This window comes from Lissotriton helveticus, chromosome 6 (assembly GCF_964261635.1).
Source record: "Lissotriton helveticus chromosome 6, aLisHel1.1, whole genome shotgun sequence".
NCBI lineage: Eukaryota > Metazoa > Chordata > Amphibia > Caudata > Salamandridae > Lissotriton > Lissotriton helveticus.
This window is the reverse complement of record NC_136067.1, coordinates 491,620,805-491,639,344: the sequence shown is the minus strand read 5'-3', so window position 1 is coordinate 491,639,344 and position 18,540 is coordinate 491,620,805. Positions and strand designations below refer to the sequence as shown.

Below are 18,540 nucleotides of genomic sequence, written 5' to 3'. Positions count from 1 at the left end.
CCATAAGTTGTCCGACTCCTCTAAACACCAACTATTACTATATCCGCTAAATAAGTAGACACAAATGTAGTTACCTTGCAGGCACTAGGGTCCTGGTTTCAGTGGTGCAGCAGATGCGGTGATGTCAGGGACCAAAGCTAGGCAGGCACACATGCAGTTACCTTAAAAGAGTTGATTTGAATGATGCCGCAGGTTCACTGGCACCTGGGCCAAAGTTGTCATAATTCCTCTAAACGCTAAATATTGCTATATTTTACTACTAAACAAGCAGTCACAAATGTAGCTACCTTGCAGGCACTAGGGGCATGGTTTGAGTGGTGCAGCAGGTGCAGTGGCACCAGGCCCAAAAGTTGTAAGATCTCCTGTAAACCCATAATATTGCTATCACATGAATTAGGTATATTATTTTCCTCTTTCATTTCATTTTTCAAAATGTTTATTTATTCAGTGTTTTGTGTAGCGCAAAATTACCCCCATAGGGTATCAGAGCGCTTCACAGTAAAAACGTGAATACTTTTTTCTTTAGTACATTACTCTGGAAAGCATTTTAACACATTAAAGTCCAATTCAAAATCGTAACAGTAACTTTACTCAGAAACAAAGACTTTTCCACATTCACAGAGTGTAAGTCTAGAGGAACCATAGCACAAAAGAATGCAAGAACCTATACAAAACAGGTGAAATTAGACCTTAGCAAGAGATGCTTGTGAGTCTTTATGGGAGAGGTTTTAGGGGAATCTTGCAAGGTTGTTTGTTAATGGTTATGGTAGGAATTTGCTTAATAGAAATATATTGCTTTCTTTCTTGAATCTCCTAGAGTTAGGTAACCTTCTGATGCTTAGAGGTATTCGAATTTCAGATTCTCGGTGCAGCATCTGAGAACGCTCTGTCATATGTTTATTTCTTCCGGAAAATAGCTTGGCTTCAGCACTAGTTCTCTGGCACTCCTGGAATGTCTGCTTCCACCAGAAAACTCAAATTTGTTTTGCTATATACTTTGGTGAATTGAAGTGTAACGCTTTGTGTTTGCTACACGCCATTTTGAGTTTAATTTTGGCTTCGTAAGTTAGCCAATTCAGCACTTTCTGGTGAGAAAAGATGTTAAAGCCTTGTTTCTGCAGTGAGACCGGCTTTTAAAGGAGCTGTGCGATCTTTGGAATCTCTGAAAGTGTTGTGCATCCATATTCCATCCTCGAGATTACTAATGCCTGGACTGCAATTTTGAGGTCTGCTGTTTCGATGAATGGTTTCAGTTCCTTAATATAGCTCGGGAGAAATTGCACATTCCTATCGAACGAGTTGATGTGTGATTGCATGTTCAGGCTCAGATTTAGTGTGATTCCTAGTGATTTGGTGGATTCCACAATGCTCGGGTGCAGTTAAGTGCGATGATCACATTGGACCATTGTTTTATAATGGGCGAGCTTTTGGTGGGGTATATTAGGAGGAATTCTGTTTTTTGCGTGTTTAGTTTAAGCTGATTGTCGCCCTTCCTGCCTCATTCTTTGTTTTGATCTCCTCCAAAGAAGAAATCTTAATGTAAATCTGAGGTTCATCAGCGTACATGTGGAAAGAGATGTTGGCAAAGCGTAGTATATCGGTTAGTGGTTCCACATATAGGTTGAATAGTGAAGGGGAGAGGGTTGAGCCTTGTGGAACTCTGATCTGAATGGGGGAACATGCTGATAGATTTTTATTTGTGTTCTGTTCCTCAAGTAGGATAGGACTTGAACCATTCTAGAATGTTCCTCGAAAAACCCATCCTGTTTTCCAGACGTTCTAGCAACATATCGTTGTTAAATGTGTGGATGATAAGTCAAGAAGAATTAAAAGACATGTTTTGTTCTGGTCCAGAGCGAGTAATGCGTCATCTACTATGTGCAGTATTGCCGTTTCTGTATTATGACTTGGTCTAAACCCCTATTGGCAATCGTTTAGTAGTTTAAATTTAGAGATGTGTTGGCTTAGTTGTTGATGGACACACTTTTCTATCACATTCGCTAATAGGGGAATGTTGGATACTGGACGAAAATTCTTAGGGTTTGCAGGATTCTCTGTCAGTTTTTTTATGATGGGAATAACTTGGCCCATTTTTAGGCAGTCTGGAAAGGATCCTTGAGGCAGGGAAGCCTTGACTATCGATGTCCAACTGGGCATAGTGGCCTGGTCAATGGATGGCACAAATTTTGCTGGGAGTGGATCGTTGTAGTGGTTCTTTGGCTTAATGGCTGATATGGTTTTGAAGATATCGTTGTAGTCATATAATTTGTAAGTAGACCATGAAGCTTAGTTTTTGTTGGGTACTGACTGATGGAGTAGTGTTGAATCGCTTGGTTGTGTAGCCTCCAATGTAGAAGCTACTGTCCTGAGCTCACATTCCATGGACTTGGCCTTAGATGTAAAGAAATTCAAGAATTATTCACAGCTAATTTGAGATTTTGTTGTTTCTAGCGCGAATTTGGCAGTTTTGTTCGATTGTTGTTTTACCAGTTCGAAGAGTTTCCAAGGTCTGTTTTTCGCATCCTTCTGTTCCAGCCTGAAAAAGTCTGTTTTTGATTTGAGAATATTTTTGTTGTAGGCGCTTCTGGTTTTTCTTAGCAGTTTTAGCTGTGGAGATGACGGTAGTTGTCTCCATTTCCGTTCTGCTAGTCTCAGCTTACGCCTTTCTTCATTTAGTGCTCAGCTGAACCAGGGATTTTTAGTTTTGTCCGTAGTTTGTTTTAGTTTTAACTGAGCTATTGAGTCCATTATCTCTGACAACTACACATTGTTGTGCTCCTTAAATTCGCTAACGTTTGTCATATTTCTGGGAGCGAGATGATCCTTCCTACACAGCGATGCTAGCCTCTCGTTGTCCACGCTCTTTGTGTCCCTTACCCATTGTTTTGGTTTGATTGGTTAAGTGGGTTTTTTCTTTATTACTCCTGGAATTTGGAAAGTTATTATGTGATGATCTGACCAGTCGCAAGGCACGATTGAGGTTATGTTCACAGCTTTTTCTTTGGAGATGATCCAGTCTAGCATGGAGCCTTTCATGTGAGTTGGAAGCATGCGGGCTTGGACGAGGTTTTGATCTGCTAGGAAGTCTTTAATAATGTTGACCTGGATGTCGCTAGGATCGTTTCAGTGGAGGTTGATGTCCTCTAGGAATATGTCCTGGGAGTGTGGGAAGGAGTTTGCTGTGATGATCTCCATTAGGTGGTTGTTGATAAAAGGTTAATTCTTGCCGGGTGGGTGAAAGAATGTATGGACCTTGCATATCTGTTTCACTGTGTTTATTATGGAAAGTGCGAGATATTCACATGAGCCAAGCGGATCGGAAGGTAATCGAGTAACCAAGAGCTACGAGCGATGAATGAATGCACAATGCTTCTTTTGTTTGGTCAGAAGCCTGTCCTAGGGTGCATTTTTGGGTTCCTAATTTCCTAGCTGCAATCTTTTACAACATCTATGCAGGGAGAGTTGTAACTTTGAAAAATAAACACAAAAGATGATAAGAAGAATGCTTGCAACTTGTCTAACCATTTGCAATCACTCAAAGTCGCATATTATGTAGGAGGTGGTGATGTATCTCTTCAAACTTCTTAGTGGTTGTACTACTGTTAGTAAAAACAATAAAGTCGGATATAAAAAATTAAAAAGAAAGTGGGCTCCAAATTTAAAAATCTGACCCTGTGTCTAGCGAACAGGGCAATAGCTTGGAAATGCCCCACAGCACCCCTGGTACCAATATTAATGAGATTGGGCCTTGTTATATTCTAATCCCAGAACCACGTTCGTACAGGCAAGATTTTTTCAGGTTCATGGTAGGTGGAAAACATGGGTACGGAAATGGGCTGAGGCCGAAAACATAGCCTTACGCTGGGAGGAAACTGAAAGTAAGGGAGTACGTAAAAGTACAATAGCATATTTGTGGGATGAGATGCTGCTCTCATTCGTGTCAGACAGACCTGCTCTGGTGCTGTGTCTCATTTGGACTGCCACACCCATTGCAATTTGAGCCGTAGCCCCTAACAAATTCTCCTTCCCATTCTTGATCTGAATCAAAAGAGCCCCCAACCCTTTTGAGCTGGCATCACAAACAACTCTGGTGTCACACCCTCAAACTTATTGCTACTTTGTGCCTCCCATGCAAAATCCACATTTTTCTTCAACAGTTTTCTCATTGAAAACGTTTTGCTGGCAAAGTCTCTAATGAACATGCTGTAGTACTCACCATACCGATGAAGGATACTAACTCTTCTCTTGTCTTAGGAGCTGCCAAAGATTTGATAGTTTCAACAAGTTCCAGACGTTGTCCGATTCCCATTTCTGAAATTTTGTACCCCAGTTTACTGACCTCTGAGACCCCTAATTTGCACTTTTCTGCCTTGAGCGTCAAACCAGCATCTTTCAACCTATTCAGAACATCCCTAACTCTTTGCTCACGTTCAACAAGAGATGCACCAAAAATGAGAATACCGTCTTGGTAACATTTCACACCAGGTAACCCCTTCAAAATCCTTCCCATAATCCTCTGAAAAACAGCTGCCGCCAAAACCAAACGAAATGGCATTCATTTAAATCGATACGTGCCAAAAGGAGTTACGAAGGCTGTGAAATCTTGTGACTCTTCATGAAGTTCAATTTGGTGATAGGCTGAAACCAAATCTAAAGTGGTGAAAATCCTGGCACCAGCAGAAGTTGATACCATCTCCTCAAAATTTGTTTGTTAACGGTAATTTGTCCTCAATGTCTTCCTTATTGAGGGCATGCAAATCCACACAAAGACGGATATCCCCATTCCCTTTGCGTGCCACCTCTATGGGGGGCAACCACTCAGTGGCCTCCACTGCTTCCATAGCCCCACAGTCACACAATCTGCCTAATTCAATCCTTAGCCCTGCCTGCATATGCAGAGGTATTCTACGGACCTTGGCCACAGTTGGGCAAGCATTCACTCTGAGCTTGATTGTATGCTTGTATCCTAGTAACTTTCCCAGTTTGAATTGAAAGAGAGTCTTAAACTCTTTTATAAATTTGTCTTTACCAACACATACTTCATCCACTTGGACCTGAGGAATTTTGTTGGGATGTAAACTCACCCCAACTCACTCTGATGAACCCACCCCAACAAATTGTCGCCTTGACAAGATACATAAATCTTACCCACAGTATCTTTGCTACCTAACTTTATGTCAGATACAAAATATCCAAGCATCTCAATCTTCGCTCCACCCTAACCTCCTGGCTGGATATCTAAGGGTAACAATTATTTTCCACCTGCGAATATTTCTTGAAAGGTCATATTTGAAATGATGGTAATGCGAGAACAAGAGTAAAACATAATTGAAACCCGCTTCCCATCTAATACAACTACTTCAGAGGGAAATAATGTGTCCCCACCTGTGGCACTACTTCCTGACAAATTTCCTGAGTCTTAGTTCTAAACCCTCTTTTATTCTTGTTGTGACAATACCTGATAAAATGAACCTTTATACCACAAAAATTGTAGTTCTGTGACAAGGCAGGACAAGATTTATTATTGGCCTTTTGAACTCAGGATCTGCTTTCTTTTGACTTTGATCTTCAAATTCTACCTTCTTCCTACCTTTCTGTAACCTAACTTCACACACTTCAGTAACCTCCTCCTTTCCTGTGACATTTTACGTTTTTTCAGTCTTGAACTCACCCACACACTTCAACATGCATTCTACATATTTAGCAACAATAAGAACTTCCTCTAAAGGTGGTTCATCTTTCATCCAGAGCTCTTCACATACTTTGTCACTGTTACATCTAAGTAAAAATTGATCTTTTAATCTATCTTCTAATGCCGCCCCAAATTTGCAATTGGAAGCAAGCTCCCTCAGACTTGTGACAAATTCTTCAACAGACTCATCATGACCTTGACCTTGTAACCCAAAATGGTACCTTTCTAAAATGTTACTAACTTTTTACAGATAATGACGATCTAACCTAGATACAGCCTTTTCAAATTCATTCAAATCATGAGCTTCTGCTTGAGGTAACTCTGGAAGATCCTCCAAAACGTCCTGACCTTCAGCTTTCAAGCAATGTCATAGCAACGCATGCTTTCTTTCAGCACTTAGATTGGTCCCACACACTTATGCATAATTTAAAAAAACTTTTTTCCATTTCGCCCATTTAATTACAGGCTCACCAGGTGACAATAGAAAGAAAGGTGGCGCAGTTACGTTTTGCATATTGCAATTAAGGGCTGGACACTACCTTTTCCCTTTAAAAAAAAAAAAAAAACTGAGTGTCAGTGAAAATGAAAATGTATGTACACCAAGTACCCTAATATGCAATTTCAATTGTGCAGGGAAACAGTGTTTATAGAAACCGGTATACTACAATGTTGGTGCGAAATTAAAGGAAAACAGTCACTAGAAATCACACTCTCTTTTCCAAAAGTAACATGCAGATGAGAATTCTAGAATGAAGAAAGAGCAGAACGTTTGCTCCTTGAATCAACACTTCATCGTGCATGAGACACGTGCGCAGTACCTTGCGTCCTTTCTAATTAATGTTCTCTGCACACTAAATGCTGAAGAGATGCGAAAGTTGTGATCGGAAAAGGGCGAATGTGCCGTTCCTCTGAGCTCTGATAAAAAAATGAACCAGACACCTGTGAGGCTACAAGCCAAGAAAGAAAAGCGGTAGATGCACCTGGAGCTGGAGGGAGAAACTGATGTTGCTCTGAGCTCCGTAACAGAAAAGGCAGCGCATACCTCGACAGGCTGAATTGATGATAGATAGTAATGAGATCCGCATCGATCTTTGCAAACACGTCGAATCAAGAGTTGAGACAACGATGTCCCGGACTACGGTGCACAGCTGACTCTTCACCTCATCCGTCCAACTCCTCTCGCGTCTCCTTGTGTAAAAAGCATCTGGCCTTCTTGAGGTGTTAGTTCACCAGCATACACCACTCAATCCCACCCTCGTCGCCAAAAAGCATCTGGCCTTCTTGAGGTGTTAGTTCACCAGCATACACCACTCAATCCCACCCTCGTCGCCAAATTGCAATGTTCAAAGAAGACATGCAGGCATCACGTAAACAGGTAAGTAGAGGTTTATTATAAGCACCTCATCCAACTGCCTCGGAATTCCAAATGCCGCTCTGACCAAACCCCGCTTATGACATTCTTGGTGACGTGACTGACCTCATAATGCTAGAGGTTCTATGCCACTGTAAGTAAGTTGAATCTGGTTTAGAACTTGCAAGTTGCACAGAACAGGTACATCTGTTAGCGGCTACTGATTATGTGGAAATTCAAACCCTGATCTGTCACTCAGAATTAATGGTTTTCTTTTGATTTTTATATAATGTTCGGCTGCAACTAAAAAAGAATGAAGCTGTTTGTATCACAATTTGCTTTTATCCTGAGAAATGCAGAAGCTGTGTTAAACTATGACGTACATACGAAACCTGTCATGATCTTATAGTAATGTACTTTAATGTTACCCCAAGAAAGCACACCCCTTAGAGATAAGAAGTACTGAGGCAGAATTTTGTTTTATCATCTTCGGTTAAGGATACGTATAACGAATGTAGACCAGTAAAAAAGTTCTATTTGTGTGAACGATAAAATGCCAATAAAGCTAGATTTAAAGAACCGCTTTGCAGAGGTGCCTGTGTTTATTGTTTCTGATCTTTAGTATAAATAGAATGGGCAACTAAAATATAAGCAGTTGTTTGATTTTTTTTTTCGATTTGCCTGCCATTTTAATGATGCATTTGTTTAAAATATAGATAACAGGTGAGTTTAGTGTGTAAATAATCTGATTATAGTCTAGCTTTAATGTTGATGTTTCTATCTATACTAAATGTTTATTTTCCCACTTCTTTTTAGCCTACTTTGGTGCCACCCTTAATAGCTTTATCCATGTCCTCATGTACTCTTACTATGGACTGTCTGCTGTTCCTGCACTTCGCCCATATCTCTGGTGGAAGAAGTACATCACTCAGTGCCAACTGGTGAGTTATTCCTTCTCCAAGCCCTAAGCCAGGCAGATATGCCTTGCTGTTGAGAGGCAGCTTGTTATCTGCTCTTTGATAAAGGGGATGCTTGACTAAATGTTGCGACAACGTAACCATAGAGAGACATTATTTTCAATGGTGTCGCTAGGCCTCATGCCGCCCGTGGCGTCCCCTGCGTTTGCTGCTCGTGGCCATATGTAAGGGGGGAGGACGTTGTTGGAGATTGCTGACTTTACTTAGACATCCCGCAACGGCCACAGGTCACGGCCTCCAAAATTTGTGCCGTTCGGGCATCAACCCCTTGCTTCTCCACTGATTCTTTTAGATCTTGCATCATTTTTACTTTTCTTTTAGTCTCTTAATCATTGCGGTCTGTTTAAAAAAATAGTATACCCACATTGCATGTCTACCATAAAGAAGTCAATTTCCAACTCTTGAAATATCCTGGAAAGGGATTGTGGTCTGGGGAATGAAATAGATATAAGCAGAGAGATTATTTTGGCTAACTGCGGTTGTAAAAGCAATGCAAGCAATGAGTTGAAAGAAAGGCGACCTGAAGAGAACAAGGAACCCCCTTTCTAGAAAGCTCAGTGTCTGCCTTGGAAATCAGTACAATAAATGATGCCACGCTGATGTCTGTGAACAGAATGAGGCCATTAGAAGCTTGTCAAGCATGGCAAGAGCACAAACTGGAGTGGTTGTAAAGGCAATGCGCGAAAGGCAGACAAGCAAAGCACACAAGCGGTATGAAGCAATTTCGCATATTCAGAGGAAAATAATAAAAAAAAAACGAGGATTAAGCTTAGCCTAAGAATCATACCTGTGCAGGCATGTTTTCTGAAGTTATTTTCTCAGCTACATGATTAGACTTAAAAAAGAAACTAAAAAGAGTGCAAACTTTGCACAATCAGGCAAACCGATAACTAAAGTGGAGTGAGGGCAAGCCAAATAATGCAGAAACGTAACAAGGGAGTAAGGGTACGACCTGCAAAATAGCACATTGCAAATTGCGAGTCATTTGCGACTTGCAATTTGCAAGACGCTATTTTGCATGTACAACAGTGTGTTTAACACTGTTTGTGATTCCCAATGGGGTCAGAAATTGCAAGGATCATGAATATTAATGAGCCTCTCGCAATTTGCGAGCCCATTGGGAATGACAGGCCCTCCCAGGAATGGTGGCCTGCTGGGCTCAGCAGACCACCATGTCTGGGACTGCTTTTTTAATAAATCAGGTTTTTAATGCATTTAAAAAGAAAAATTCAACTTTTCAGTTTCATTTTTTTAAGGGCAGGCAGTAGTTTCTGAGACCACGGTCTGCTCTTAAAAAATATTTTCCAACATACTCACAAAGGGGAAGGGGTCCTCTGGGGACCCATTCCCCAGTGCAAGTGGGTTACCACCTACTTGAAGTAGGTGGTAAACTGCGAGTGTTTTGCGGCTGCAAATGCAGTCGCAAAACACTAGTACATAGCATGTTGACTCGCTATTAGGAAGGGACGCCACTTCCCAATAGTGAGAGTCGCAAATGTCAAGTCAAATATAGCTTTATTCGATTGTTAAAGCAATCATAAAAGCATACATAATAAAAGTTAATCACATTACAATTCATTTTACAAAATCACCATATTATAAAAAAGAACATATAAAAATATGTACACAGCAATTCATTAGTGGGAAATTTCCCTTCAGGGCAGCCTTACTATAATTAAAGTGCACTACATAATCATAGTTTTTCTGCAATATATCACTTTTCTCAAAAAGACTGTGATTGTTGCAACACTTTGTTCGTTATTCAAATAGTGAATACTTAACAGGGCCAGACGACATTGGCGCAGACCCATCTGTCTCAATAAAGGCAGTAAGATACAGCGCCTAATGAATCTATAAAATTCGCAAAATAAAAGGACGTGCATGGTACTTTGTGGCGACACATCGTCACTGGGACAAGGCTGTAGATCACGTGACCAGTCATTTGTGGTTGGGAAACTAACCAATCTATGAAAGGTTCCAAATCTAAAGCGGGATAGTAAAAATCTGTCATAATTGCCAGGAACACAAACCAAATAGTGTTGAATATTAAAAGTAGTTAATAACAATTGATGTTGCGGGACAGTTGGTTTTAGAACCTCTGTTGTTGTTCTTAAGGTATCCATCAAAGACAAGCCCTCCTTCCTCAAATCTTTTCTTGAAACGGCTGAAATAGTGAGGGGATTTAAAAAGTATTCCGGTTTTCCCATATCAGTGAAAAACTTAAACACATAGTTCGGCCATGGTATCCTCATTACTCCTTCCAATTTCAAAATATCTGACACAATATCCCTATTCAGCTTGGTTGCTTCTTTAGTCCACAGCCTGTGCCATAAAAGCACAGGCTCAAGCATGATCAGGTCAGATATGAATAGAAGTCCTATTTCTGCGTGGCAGTTATAATTAGAGGTGCTATTGGGTACAGCGAAGATATATTTCAGGAAAGAGTTTTCAGCTACCTAAATAGGCGTAGGGTCAGCAAAGCCCCATACCCCACTCTCATAGATAGCGGCAGATGCACATTTTGCTTTGTAGATATTAATTAGCTCAACAGGCGGTTTTGTGCCCAGTTTTTTGGCAAAAGTCTTAAGGGCAGTAGTAGAACGTACCATCGCCAATTTTTTAACTGCTACTGCCTGAACCCATGACTCGAGCAAATAATATGCCTAAATAGGAAAATTGCTTGGTTGCCTCAAGCTTCTGTCCTGCAATAAAAATGTCCCTTTTAGTCTTACAATCCTTGCCACCGCGCATGATGAATGTTTTAAACAAATTTACCCTTAACCCCAGATCTTTTATGAAAAGGGCAAAACTATCCACCACGCGCTGAAGGCCCACTTGAGTACGAGACATTAACACAGCATCGTCTGCGTACAAAAGTGCCGGAATCGGTCGGCCGGCTACGTATGGGGAATCTAAGCTATTTCTGCACAAGGCTCCCTCCAAACCATTTATATACATGTTAAAAAGGATTGGACCCAGGACACACCCCTGCCTGACTCCGCTCCTGATTGGGATTTTGGCCGTGCGTTTCCCTTTCAGGCCATAACGGACGCGGGCTGACGCGTCACTATAAAAACGTTTAAGAAAATAAATAATATTTTCATCAACCCCTAATTGTCCTAGCAGAATCCACAATTTAGAATGAACCACACAATCAAATGCGGCCGAGAGGTCCACAAAGGCCAGGAAAAGGTTCCCCTTCTTGGCCCTTGTGTACTTTCCCACCAGCATTAAAAGATTTAAGCCCTGCTCCACTGTTCCTAGGCCAGACCGAAAGCCATATTGCAAATCCAATAAAATAGAGTTGTCATCGGCTCAAACCAAAAGACGGTCCAAGATTATCCGACCGGCTATCTTCGTGAAAGAGTCCAACAGGAAGATGGGTCTATAGCATCCCGGATCGTTCCTATCCCCCTTTTTGAAGATAGGCACGAGTATGGACTCCACCAGGTAGACAGAAATCCTGTAGTACAACTTGCATTGAGCACCTGGACCAGAAGGGGAGCCCACAGAGGTATAATAGCTTTAAAGATGTCTATGGGGACACCGTCCGGGCCAGGAGCCTTACCACCCTGACTGGCGTGAAGTGCTTTTTCAACCTCATCCAAAGTGAACATCAAATTCCTTGAAATGGGATAAGAGTAGGAGAACAAGGAGAAGTTGATAATACCTCTCCCTCATATACCTGGGCAAAATGCCCAATCCAATCTGCTTCTGGGATTGCTATCTCTATTTTGGGGCCGGTTTCTTCCACTAAAAAGGGGGTTCTAATAATCTTCCAGAAACCCGCACTATCATTGTTTACAGAAGCTACATGCAAGGCTTCCCATGCTTCTGCTTTTAACATAATCTTCCTATCTTTTACAGCAAGTTTATACTCTTTTCTGAGTCTCCTCACCTCCATAACACTTCTTGGATTTTTGTGAAGTTCTTTCTTTAGAAGTGTGTGAGCTTGAGTGCAGTTAGAATTAAACCATCCTCCCTTTTCTTTATTATTTCTACGCTGTCTCGTAAGGGAATTCCTAATTTCATTTGTGATGGTTAAAAAGGATGCAAGGAGAATTTCAGGGGTGGAGTCTTCCCCCAAGCAAATCGCAAGCTCAGACGTACATTTGCCGATTACTATATTAAGTATTTTAGTATGATCGACCATGGCCCATCGTAGCGAGTACCCGTTTGTACTACCAATAGACAAATTTTCACCCACTCTATCTTTTTCAGTAATACTCCTTGGAAGGTTCTTCATTGGCATTAAGATAGCCAAGCAAAGTGGAAAGTGATCGCTTAATGCGTTGTCTAAAACTTTAAAAGAGTAAATTCTGTCGGCATGATTATTGGTTACAAAAGCACAATCGATAGTAGAGCAACAGCCCCTACCATTAAATGTTGGGGGCAAAGAGGATGGTAGCACACATACTTCGTTCACAAATCCCAGGTCAAATTTACTAAGTACTTCATTTAACGTTGGTTAAGACTACCCTTCCCTTTAGAGTTTTTTGCAGTCAGTTCATCCTTATTTATCTGCTTTTGTTTACTTTTCGCTTTTTGCCCTCTAATTGTAACACGCAGGGTTACGTTATTCGACCTTCACAAGGATTCAGAAATGGGGCTTAAAGGAAGATCACCCCCGCCTGCCCAGGAGAGACATCAATTAAAAGGTGGGGCTCAACAGTTACATCCGGTGGCAATATTGTAGGTGTCAAGGAGAGTCTAGTGGGCAAGGGGAGCGGTTCAAATGACAAATTATGCTGTATGGACACATTCTCATGATTCAGAAGGATTGGCTGAGCGCTTGGCAGCCCAACAAAAGAAGACGCTAACATTGAATCAGGGGAATTTACCGTAAGCACAGATACGTTCACAGATGACAAAGGGGTAGCATACCAGTTGGGAGATAGAGACGCCTTTCTGTGTTCTCAATAGCAGACGCAACCACCCCTATAGTTTTTTGCAGCATTTTATCTATTGCTGTTAAACTCTGGAGTGGAGTAGTTAAGGGTGCTTTTTGTTTGGTAAGAGGCTGCGGAGGAATATTTTTCCCCACATTCCTCAACACAGAAGACTAAGTGGTCTACGTTAACAACGGTTCAATATGATTGTCCCAACAGAGGTTGAAATATACAATTTGGAAAAGGAATAGTCATTCATTAAAAGCTAGTAAAGACCTGAGGGATAAAATCAAATGTCATTAGGAACTGTCACTTTCAGCAGCAAACATTTGAATAATTACCGCCAGTTAGGAGGTTGAATCAATCGCTAACCGTCCAGCCAATGGGGGTGGCCCAGCCCGGCCCCGGACGGCCACAGACGGCCCGCCCTTTTCCGGGGCTTCGCCCGCGCGCGTCACGCGCCGCGGGGGCCCTCGAGAGTTCTTGTAGCGCCTCCTGGCGCTACCGTGATGACGCAGTGCACAGCGACAGCTGTGTGCTGCTGGGGCATGTAGTTTTCACCTGATGTTATCTGGCGCGTCCCGCAGGAGATGAAAGGAAACGTACCAGCCCTCCCCCAGGGCTGATAAACAAACAAATGAGCTGCACTGGCAAACGGTAAAGGGCAAAAGCGGGTGGCAACAGAGTTCCCGGGCGTCCCGCGCCGCGGGGGCCCTCGAGAGTTCTTGTAGCGCCTCCTGGCACTACCGTGATGACGCGGTGCACAGCGACAGCTGTGTGCTGCTGGGGCATGTAGTTTTCCCCTGATGTTATCTGGCGCATCCCGCAGGAGATGAAAGGAAACGCTGCAGCCCTCCCCCGGGGCTGATAAACAAATTAGCTGTACTGGCAAACGGTAAAGGGCAACAGCGGGTGGCAACAGAGTTCCCGGGAGTGGCAAATGCTATTTTGCGAGTCAGTGACTCGCAAAATAGCATTTGTTCATGCTATTACCCTTTTTTGCAGCTGGAAACAGGAGACTCTCCTGTTTGCGGCCGCAAAAAAGGGACGTACATCTGCCCCTAAAGGTTTCTACACACAAAAGAACAGCAAGAAAAAGTGGGGCAAAATACAATAAAAAAATGCTTACAATTGACATGCAAAGTTCTTGTTCAACAAATGAAAAATGTAGTGTTCAGTTAACAAAGAAAAGCAACTATGGGGAGCAAACATGAAAATGATTCAATATATTAGGAGTGGTTATAAAACAAATACAAATCTAGCTCCTGGCCCACTCTTGACTGCATGTCTCAGGCTCATCTTAAGCTCAACTCAAGTAATGCCTCTGTTTTCATTCTGAAATAGCAGGGCAATTGGGCAGAACCGCACTGTAAGAGTAGCAGGGCAACTGCACAATATCCAGTGGGTAGACATAAATTAATACAAGTTGTATTGCTCTTTAAGCGGCATAAGGAGTAGATTAGGAAGGCCTTCTTACCCTCCCTCGTTCATCAGTGATTATGTTAAGTGTATTGACATCATGAAGGCTGGCCCTAACAAGAAACCAATGTCTTGTACGTTTTCCAGATGGCAGACATAAAGACTTGAAGAAGATGGCCAGTTCTGCTCACATAACCAAATGATAAAGATTTCTATCTTATAGAGACTTCTAGCCGCAGATTCCTTACTTTACAATTACCCCCAGGCGTAAAACTGGATACAGAAGGTTTTCTTGTGCAGTACCCCTGTGCGCTAATAGGTGGCATCGATCAGCTCCACATGGCGTCGGCAGCGCCAGAATTGACGTGTGCGGTGCCTATCTTGGCGCTATCCCAGCACAGTGACATAAGTTTTTTTCTTTCCGTGCTAGTAGGGGCAAATCTGGAGAGAGCTACTCCTTTGACATTTCTTTGACAAATACTTTTTCTACTTTAGCTGAAGTGTTTTCTGAGGTTTTCTCCTTTTGTGGCATGGATGTCATCCCGGAAGGTTCGCTTCAAGCCCTGCTCTCCTGTTGCCGACCGATGTCAGTGATGGACCCACATCTTGTTTGCCTTTGGTGCTTTGAGTGCAACCACGATCCGAAGGCCTGCTCCGATTGCTGCGCCCTGAACCCGAAGGTTTTGAAGGCGCTATCCCTCAAACTCCTGGTGGCTCATCGTATGACGCCCTCAATCGAAGGATGGTCCTGAGAATGGTTGAGGAGCCAGAAATCTTTGTTGCACTTGAAGCCGTTAGGTCACTCAGTTAAGTCCCATTATAAGAAGATGAGCAAGAAGTCAAAGAGTTCTTCAACTTCACCTTGTCAGTCTACCGACGAGACGAGGGGGCATCCGCAATCGAGACTTGGCTCCGTGGTTGTGCCAGCACCTGGTTTGGTTCAGCTTTTCTGTGAGTTTCTAGAACCTGTGTGACCCTCGCTCAACTTCAAGAGTTTTATGAGGCCTTGGTCCTCATATTTGAGCGGCCCACTTTTGCCAGTGCTTCTTCGGGCCCCGCCGGTGCAAGAGTGACTCCTGCTGGATCCACGCTTTCGGCTCCAGCACCAGGGGGCCTCCTTGGATCCACAGGTGGATCCGCACCAGCAGCAGTCAAGCCACCATGACCTTACTAGACACCAGTCCCGAAGTCGACGCTCTGGGTGCCGCTAACGCCATGCCCATTCTGATCTCTTACTTCGACACGAAGCTGGCTAGCTATCGCCGTCTGGAACCATGCCTTCCAGGCTGAAGCCTGAGCCCGATTCCAGTAGGCTAGGACTCGGGTATGATTGGTAGCGCTGGGGGCGGTTTTATCGACAGTGGCCTTGCGGTGCCATGCTTGATTAAGGATGACTGGCTTTTCCGGGGATGTCCAAGCATTGCTTATGGACATTCCCTATGATGGCTCCTTTCTCTTTCGGAGACAAGGTGGATTCAGTGCGGGAGTGCTTTGAGGTTTGCTGTGTATGACAATTCCATAGCCCCTCCTCACCCCCAATTCGCCTTTCACTCCTTTCATGGCCACGAAATGGGCTTCCAGCCGCATCTCTGCCCACCCAACTATTGCAGCAAGCAATCACCTGCACCACTTTCGGTCTATCACTTCGGACCAGTGGGTTTTGCACATTGCCTGGATGATTTACTCCCTCTCTTTCGAGACGTCCCCTCCATCCATTACCCCTTGCTTACGACAGGCTGACCTAGGACCATCTTTGTCTGCTCCATCAGAAAGTGACAGCTCTCTTGGCCAAGGGGGCCATAGAGAGGGTGCCGGTGCCAGAAGTATGTCATGGTTGCTATTCCCACTGCTTTCTAGTATCGAAGAAGGACAATGCCTTCGTCCTATCCTGGACCTGTGCCTTCAGTTCCTTCCTCAAGAAGGAGAAGTTCAAAATGCTCACACTGGCTCAGGCCTTGCCTGCCATGGGCCCGGGAGACTGGATAGTAGTTCTGGACTTGCAAGACGCATATTCCCACATTCCCATCCTGCCTGCCCACAGGTGTTACCTGCGGTTCACAGTGAGCCAAAAGCTCTTCAGTTCGCTAGCTCCCTTTTGACCTCACCGGTGCCCCTCGTTTGTTCACCAAGGTGATGATGGGGATTGCAGCTCATCTACGTAGATCAGAGGTGCCAGTCTTCCCCTGTCTCGACGACTGCTGTCGAAGGCGGGCTCACCCCAGGCTGTTGTCTCTCTCCAGACTACAGCGGACCTCTTGTATTCACTGGAGTTCAACTTGCTGAAGTCACATCTGATGCTCCCTTTCATCTGAACTGTCCTGGACACTGTGCAGTTTCGGGCCTGTCCTCCAGAATGACAAGTCCAGGATATTCAGGCAATGATACAGATGTTTTAACCTCTATCCTGGATTTTGGTGAGACTGACTCTGAGGCTGCTGGGCCTCATGGCCTCCTACATCTTGCTTGTGAAACATGCCCACTAGCATATGTGAGCTCTGCATTGGGACCTGAAGTTCCACTGTGTGGAGCATTAGGAAAAGCTCTTCGACATGATCCAGATCTCAGAGGGAACCGCAGAAGATTTGCAGTGGTGGTTAATGAATCAAGGATGGGTCCAAGGCAGACCCCACTCCCTTCCGCAAACAGATCTGACAGTAGTCACTTCTTAGATGGGGGCGGCCATCTGGGAGAAGTCAGAGGCTTCTGGGCCCTGGCGGAATCTGGACTCCACATCACCCTTCTAAATCTTCCGGTGATCAGGCTGGCACTAAAAACGTTTCTCGCCTCCATCAACGGAAGGCTGGTGCAGGTGTTCATAGACAACTCCACCGCCATGTGGTACTGCAATAAACAGGGGGCGGGGGGTGACATGGCTAAACAGCAGGGTGTCTCTGGACATGGCTAAACAGCAGGGGATTTACCTGGTGGTTCAATACTTCATAGGCTCTTTGAACACCAGGATGGACAAATTCAGCAGAATATGCCTAGTGGATCACAAATGGCATCTCCATCCGGATATGGTACACGGTCTCTTTCAGCATTGGGGGGAGCCTTGCTTAGTTCTGTACACCCCCACAGAGGATGTACAATGTCAGCAGTTCTGCGTGTTTCCGATGACGATCCCGCTCTGAAACACTTTTCATCTCAAGTGGAGCTCATGCCTCCTGTATGCCTTTCCGCTCATACCTCTCCTGCTCAGTGTTCTTAAGAAGATCAAGAACGACTGGGCCCAAGCTATCCTTGTGGCTCTGGACTCGGCTTTGAGAGTCTTGTATCCTGAGCTGTTGAGCATGTCATCTGTCCTCCAATCAGGCTGCCCCTTCGGGTGAATCTTCTGTCGCAGCAGCGAGAGGGGGTCTCCACCCATACCTGTCAACACTTCACCTTCTTGCGTAGAGCCTTCGACTTTCCACCCAAAGTCTGCAATGTTATTCTGGCAGCCAGGTGTCCCTCCACCAAAACGCTATACATCCCTCAGTGCCTGGGGCTAGTTTTTGGCATGGTATTCAGAAAAGCAGGTTGGCCCCCTGTTAAGATTAAAAGAAAGATCCGTAGTCCAAGTGATGTAGTTCAGGATCACAGCTTTATTCTTCAAATCAGATCCATATTCAGAGATATATATTCTACAACCCAAGTTATAGACCCCCACCAGGAGCAGCACTTCACTGCTCAGCCCTTGACATCAACTGATTCTTACTACAATCAAACCCTCTCAACATTCCGATGACATCATGTAGGCCAAGCAGTAGAGCAGGGGGCAACCATAGGGAGGATGCATAAACACTTGCTAGATTACAACACATCCCCCCTTCACCAAAATTGCAAAAGAAACATGTGAATTATAATGCACACATACAATATAATCCACATTAAGTAGATATGCAAATACGTACATATGCATAAAGAGAAAATTTCATAAGCAACATTTGAGTCAAAATGCATACATACAATATGACCAACAATAAGTAAAAGTGCAGAGAAGAAGTAGCACAAAAAGAAGGTCAAGAAGCTTCAGAAATAAAATAAAGCTCCAATAACATCAATATTTAACCTTCAAAATCCTCAATCTTCAAAAATTCAAAACCCATTTATGAAAAGTTCCACAACACTTGGACACACACAAAGGTCCTATGGTATATCCCAAAAATGTCAGGCACTAGATTTTTTTTTTACCCGACAATAAGAAAACACATACTCTCAATACAACCATAA

The 18,540-nt window shown here is 43.5% G+C and overlaps 1 protein-coding gene across 1 annotated transcript in view; it reads left to right on the top strand.

Annotated features, from left to right (window-relative positions):
- Positions 1–18,540, top strand: part of ELOVL5 (ELOVL fatty acid elongase 5) — a 517,949-nt gene that overhangs the window by 329,509 nt on the left and 169,900 nt on the right. Inside the window, exon 6 of the mRNA XM_078647945.1 lies at positions 7,860–7,984. Coding sequence (XP_078504071.1) covers positions 7,860–7,984 — 125 coding nt within the window. The remainder of the gene's footprint in view (positions 1–7,859; positions 7,985–18,540) is intronic.